The sequence below is a fragment of the Mauremys mutica genome, chromosome 2, assembly GCF_020497125.1.
Source record: "Mauremys mutica isolate MM-2020 ecotype Southern chromosome 2, ASM2049712v1, whole genome shotgun sequence".
NCBI lineage: Eukaryota > Metazoa > Chordata > Testudines > Geoemydidae > Mauremys > Mauremys mutica.
Window position 1 is genome coordinate 142,455,552 of NC_059073.1, and position 7,221 is coordinate 142,462,772.

At 44.0% G+C, this 7,221-nt stretch overlaps 1 protein-coding gene across 2 annotated transcripts in view; it reads right to left on the bottom strand.

Moving 5' to 3' along the window:
• GFPT1 (glutamine--fructose-6-phosphate transaminase 1) overlaps positions 1-271 on the bottom strand; it is a 57,861-nt gene extending 57,590 nt beyond the window's left edge. For both annotated transcript variants that reach the window (XM_045005171.1, XM_045005170.1), the window contains exon 1: positions 153-271. In XM_045005171.1, the coding sequence (XP_044861106.1) occupies positions 153-159 (7 nt within the window). In that variant the 5' untranslated portion in view covers positions 160-271. The remainder of the gene's footprint in view (positions 1-152) is intronic.
• Between the last annotated feature and the right edge of the window lie 6,950 nt (positions 272-7,221).

The window sequence follows — 7,221 nt, forward strand, 5'->3', positions numbered from 1 at the left end:
TATCCCCGTATATCCCCCAGACACCCCTTGCCCTCCCACACCCCCTGTATATTCCCAGCCCTCCCTTACCCCTCCACACCCCGTGTATATCCCCCACCCCCCGTATACCGCCCCCACTTCCCCGCCGCCCGCTCCCCCCGCAGGGTCCCTACCGCACATGGTGCCTGCGCCCGGGGACAGCCCAGCCCAGCTCTGCTCTGCGGGCCGGCGGGGGCCGCTCTTCCTGGCGGGGCAGCGGCCGGGGGCGGGGCAGGCCGGGGCCCAGGGACGCAGGCTCCTCGCGCTCCCCGCCATTGGGCCCGGCCCGCGCCGCCCCGCCCCGCCGGCCGGCCCCGCCCGCAGCGGTGCCGTGGCGCTTGGGACGTGGCAGGCCGGATCCGGATCCGCATCCGCCCCGGAGGGGGGAGGGGGGGATGGGGAGTGGAAAGGGGGGGGAGGGACAAGGGGAGCAGAGAGGGGAGGGTTGGGGACAGGAAAAGCATCAGCAGCAAGGTGGGGCCAGCTCCCAGCCCCACCTGAGATGAGTTTGTCGGGTCTCAAGCCACTTCCCGCATCAGTGGAAGGGCCACACTTGGCACTAACTGTCCCCTAGGGTGACCAGACAGCAAATGTGAAAAATCAGGGAGTGGGGGGGGGGGGGGAATAGGAGCCTATATAAGGAAAAGACCCCAACATCAGGACTGTCCCTATAAAATCGGGACATCTGGGCACCCTACTGAGGCCAGGTCTGACCCAGCCTGGAAACTAAACTCCCCTGTTGCATATGAAGAAGTATGTTTTTTACCCACGAAAGCTTATGCCCAAATAAATGCAAGACTTTCAGGCATCGCCGGACACCTGGTTGTTTTTGTGGCTACACACTAACACAGCTACCTCTCCCCTACAAACTCCCCTCTGCACTTTACAACAAGGCTTGGAGGGCTGCTCAGGAAAAGTCTGCTCCTAGCCTCTACTAGAGCTGCATGTCTTCACCTAAGAAAAGCTCTACCTTTAACCAGGCCTTGTGGAAGCCTGTGACTTGGTGAGCACGCTAAGCTATGCCCAAGCATGCCCTCTGTTGCAAGGGAACAGTGTCAGTATCCCCCACAAAAGTTAGGAACTATTTTGTTACAGCAAACATCCAGGGGGGTGGGGGTGGGGGAGAGAACAGGAGGCAGAGGGCGTGGAGGAAGTAAGGGGATATTAATTGGGCCTCATCCAATTTCTGGGTCTGAACCATGAAACCTAGAAAATGAGTTTCATTTGGACACCACCTTATTATTGTTATTTAACCACAATCTGTGTGAGGGAATACCTTTTATTGGGCCAATTTCTGTTGGTGAAAGAGACGAGCTTCCAAGCTACAGAGAGCTTTTTTTCAGGTCAGCTGAAGAAAAGCTCTTTGGAACTTGCTAGGCAAAGCAAGGTACAAATACCAAAGAAGATACAATCCCTGCCTGTAGGAAATTATAGTCTAAAAACCCTGGATAGATAACACTTCAGCCATATTATACACCACATGATCAAGGATAGGAAGGACCAAGACCAGGACATCGCAGGGGGGAGGGGGAGAAGGGGGTTGGTTAGATTACACTGGTCTACAATTTTTGAGAAGTCGTCTGCTTCAGAGATAATAAATACCACATTTTATGTATTTTGATGTGCTGAATTCAAATATGACAATTAAAACAACTGATTGGCTACTGTTTCTAAGATATTTAAGTTTTTACATTTTATGTCTATGTATATTGTGTAGATAGTAGAGTTTTAATCATAAATTGTAAACCTAGGTCTTTTCATGTGTTTATGGTTGCTTTACATGATCATATTTCACCTGTCCTGTTTATGTAACACTTTAAAAATCAGCAAAAGGGTTATATAACTAAAATTTATTATGAAACAAAAGGCAAAAAACTATTATGTACATAGTTTAGTCCTATTCAGTGTCTACTCGGCGCTTCTTGGCTTGTCTCTTGTATTCATTACATGGAGCATCTCTTGTCACTGTCCAGCAATAGTCTGCAAGCATTGATGGGCTCCATTTGCCCTGATAGTGTTTCTCCATTGTTGCAATGTCCTGGTGAAATTGCTCGCCATGCTCGTCGCTCACTGCTCCGCAGTTTGGTGGAAAAAAATCTAGATGAGAGTGCAAAAAATGTATCTTTAGTGACATGTTGCAACCAAGGCTTTTGTATGCCTTGAAGAGGTTTTCCACCAACAACCTGTAGTTGTCTGCCTTGTTGTTTCTGAGAAAATGTATTGCCACTAACTGGAAGGCTTTCCATGCCGTCTTTTCCTTGCCACGCAGTGCATGGTCAAATGCATCATCTCGAAGAAGTTCACGAATCTGAGGACCAATAAAGACACCTTCCTTTATCTTAGCTTCACTTAACCTTGGAAATTTTCCACGGGGGTACTTGAAAGCTGCTTGTGTTTTGTCAATGGCCTTGACAAAAGTTCTTCATCAGACCCAGCTTGATGTGTAAGGGTGGTAACAAAATCTTCCTTCATTCAACAAGTGGTGGATGCTGAACACTTTTCCTCCCAGGCTCCAATGACTGTCGGAGTGGCCAATCTTTCTTGATGTAGTGGGAATCTCTTGCACGACTATCCCATTCGCAGAGAAAACAGCAGTACTTTGTGTATCCAGTCTGCAGACCAAGCAAGAGAGCAACAACCTTCAAATCGCCACAAAGCTGCCACTGATGTTGGTCATAGTTTATGCACCTCAAAAGTTGTTTCATGTTGTCATAGGTTTCCTTCATATGGACTGCATGACCAACTGGAATTGATGGCAAAACATTGCCATTATGCAGTAAAACAGCTTTAAGACTCGTCTTCGATGAATCAATGAACAGTCTCCACTCATCTGGATCGTGAACGATGTTGAGGGCTGCCATCACACCATCGATGTTGTTGCAGGCTACAAGATCACCTTCCATGAAGAAGAATGGGACAAGATCCTTTTGACGGTCACGGAACATGGAAACCCTAACATCACCTGCCAGGAGATTCCACTGCTGTAGTCTGGAATCCAACAGCTCTGCCTTACTCTTGGGTAGTTCCAAATCCCTGACAAGGTCATTCAGTTCACCTTGTGTTATGAGGTGTGGTTCAGAGGAGGATGGGAGAAAATGTGGGTCCTGTGACATTGATGGTTCAGGACCAGAAGTTTCATCCTCTTCCTCTTCCTCGTCTGACTCAAGTGAGAATGATTCTGGTGCATCAGGAACCGGCAGTCCTTCTCCGTGGGGTACTGGGCGTATAGCCGATGGAATGTTTGGATAATGCACAGTCCACTTTTTCTTCTTTGACACACCTTTCCCAACTGGAGGCACCATGCAGAAGTAACAATTGCTGGTATGATCTGTTGGCTCTCTCCAAATCATTGGCACTGCAAAAGGCATAGATTTCCTTTTCCTGTTCAACCACTGGCGAAGATTTGTTGCACAAGTATTGCAGCATATGTGTGGGGCCCACCTCTTGTCCTGATCTCCAATTTTGCAGCCAAAATAAAGGTGATAGGCTTTCTTAACCATAGTGGTTATACTGCGCTTTTATGATGCAAATGTCACTTCACCACAAACATAGCAGAAGTTATCTGCACTGTTCACACAAGTACGAGGCATCTCTGCTCACTTTGGCTAAACAGAAATGTGTCCCTTTGCAAAATCAAACACTGACAAATAAGAGAGCACGACACTGTATGATTTCTAGAGCTGATATAGGGCAATTTGTTCAGCAGAGTGATGTAAGCTTCGTTATGATTGCATCATCCATGACTTCTAGGAATAACATGATGCAATTCATATCATGTATGATGCAATACCAGCTTCAGATTGCATCATTCATTGTTTTGCCTAAAAAGCAAGTACTGTCCAAACCCAGTCATAGATTTATTCATAGATCCAGTCAAAGATGTATTTTAGCCATTTCTGGTTTAAATTGAGATCCCTTCCCTTTATAACTCACTTCTCCTCCGCTATTCCCAAGTCAAGGGTCGTATATACTGACCCAATAGCATAACTTGAAAACTAGAGCCAATCAACAATTTTAAGCATCATTTTCTGGGTTTCAGTGACCCAGAATTAGTAAAGTTTGACTACATTTATTTCAGAAGCATTTTGGCTGTAGAGCAGTGTTATTAATCAAGTCCCGGACTGATCAAAGCTTTTGATTGATTATAGAATATGGCTAAGGGCCATGCTCTACTATAAACTGAAATCACATAAGTAACTCATAGATGATCTGGCCCTGCCCATCCTTAATGAAGGACTTGACATACATGATTAAAAGACAACAAAGTCATGTGACTGCTAGAAAGTCACAATCAGATTTCTGTGCACTCAGGCACAACTCTAGCAACCCATCACACTTTTTGCATTCCCTGGGGATTGGAGTTTAGAACTCAGGTTTGGTAATTAGCTCTGGGCCAAAGCTTGACACAGACTACCCAATTACCACCATTAGCTGGGAGGAACTTTGACTAGACAGCAGGGAATGAGACAAGTCCAAACACACTGAGTGGCAGGTGAGTATGGTAGGACGACACCTATAACAGTAAGAGAAGAGTATGTTTGTTTTTTAAGTCAGTGATGGTGTTAATGGTGGTGCTTCATCTAGGAATCACAAATCACTTCATTAGCATTAATTAAGCCTCAGCATTTATTATTTGTATTATCCCATTTTACAGATGGTTAAACTGAGGTACTGAAAAGTTACGTGATTTGCTTAAATTCACAAAGTGACTGGAACTCCTAACTGCCAGTTCCCCCATTCTAACCCCTAGATAACACTGTAAAATATTGATAAAGTTGAAAATAAGATATATTGCTGGCAGAAGAGCTTTAGTATAGTGACAAAATATTAAACATCTAAAACAATAAACCATATGCATCTAAAAATTAAATAATCTTTATCAAATACTATACAAAAGAACTGTTTAAACAGCAGTAAATGGAGACCCTACACTGCAAAAAGCTGAAGAAGCCATTCTTGAAAAGGACAGGCAACATGTGTCCCTATGTATAAATCCTGAAAAAGCAAGCTTTTAGCAAGTACAAAAGTAAAGGAAATTTCCTACAATTTAAAAAATTCCAGTGACAGCAGTTTTATTTAAAAAAAATAAACTACCCCATTCCGATTTTGAAAACCAGCCTTGAAGCTCTAAGTTGAAACTGACTTGAAAAATACAAAAGTAAACACCCAGGATACATAGCAACAAGTAAATTCCATAATCATTCATCGAGTACGGTGCAACTAGTAATCTAAATAAATTAACACATTTTTACAACATGACTTTTCAGTAGAGTATTTATTTAAAATCAAGCTGTTTAGGTCCCCTTCCCCACCCCTTCTAAAGGTGGAGTGTTGACCTTAAATTTTTATTTTACTCACTTTTTTCTGTGACTCTATATGATCCTACCTTAACAACAGTGAAGAGTCCTGTGGCACCTTATAGACTAACAGACGTTTTGGAGCATGAGCTTTCGTGGGTGAATACCCACTTCGTCGGTATTCACCCACGAAAGCTCATGCTCCAAAACGTCTGTTAGTCTATAAGGTGCCACAGGACTTCTTGCTGCTTTTACAGATCCAGACTAACACGGCTACCCCTCTGATACTTGATACCTTAACAACAGATTTTAACTAAGGGACAACAGAAATGGTGCGCTCTTTGACAGAGCAATAATCTAGATTCTGAGTGGGCAGATTACAAGATTGAGTAGTTTCTGACAATGAAAGAACCGTGTTTTTTTGGAGGGGGGGGGTGAAGAATCTACCAATTTATCATTATAGCACAACTGAGAACAAATAGAAATAAACTCTCCTTCCGTCCCCTAACTCACTGACATTGTAGGATCTATTTGGCCAATGATACATGAATGTCATCTCCATTAACCTCAAAGTGCCACCATCCACATTTTCACAGCCACTGTGTGAAACAGACTCAATCCATCCACTTCTTTCTTTCTTTCACGGTTGTGCTTTTTTTTGCTGTTCCATGCTGACTTAGGCTGAAAGACCACTCCAGCATTTTGCAGTTCTCCATGCTGAAACTCACTGCTGAATTTAGTACGAGGCAATGGCAACAATGAATTGAGAGGTGCCTAGATTTATTGGGCATGAAGGACCTGGATCCTGCTTTCAGTGACGTCAACGGGAGTTTTGTCAACTTGAGTGGGAGCAGGGACCGGATTAAAGCACCCATGAAATGCACACTGTATGTTCATTAGTACCACCGTAGATCCTGAGGGTACTTACTGCTAAAATGCTACCCGCATAGGCACTTTAGAAAAACTATAGACAGATGTCATGCCAAGGGTATTCTAAGATGAAACTGAATAGGCAGAAGGCATAGGCCATGTTTCTAGGTGTACACACCCCAGGAACTAGTAATGGCCTTCATACACCAACCCTTGTGCAGATCCTTAATGGTACATATAACTTTGTGGATTGGGTTACCTAAAGACAGTATACACATATGATGACACTGAGGGTCTGGGTCCAAGGGCAAGCAGGGCAGTCGTTGTGGGTGCCAGCTTCCAGGGGGCACTGTACAGCTGTGCCACTTGAATGTTTTGGCTAGTTTCCACCTCTCCCTGCTTAGCCACTTCTGCCGACTCTGCTTTTGCAAGCTGTATGTGCACTCATTCTTGAAATGGTTACATCACTTTCCCCCCCAATGGCCAAAATTAGGCCACAAGGTTTTTGTTCTTAGTTCAAGCCCTGCTCTGTACACTTCTTTTAAACCAGTATAACTATTTCAGCTAGGGAGTCTGATTTTTGACCAAAGTAGATGTATCACCTACTATGTATGCAGTCATACCAATATAAAGATGTTTGATACTAGCATAGCTTATTCCTGTACAGGAATTGGTATGGTTTAAGTGGTATAACTTTCTAGTGGAGATATGAAAGCAAATGAAAACATTTACATACCTGTCTGACAAATGCAGACTTTGGAAATATAACATTAACTGCAGTGCTCTGGGTAAAACACTGAATAGAGTAATCTTACTTGGCATATAAATTTTGGCTACAGTCCTGAGCTTCAGATTGCTATCTACGCACCTGCTACGCAAAAAAAACCACCCAAAACAATATAGTCTTTTGCAATCTGATGACATACATTTTGAATAAGCGACCATTAGGTAATCTGAGCTATTTCCTCCTGTTGCTGGGCTGAAAGTACCTGCCTCATGAATCCCATCACAGAGGGTTATATTTGCTGATTGCTTC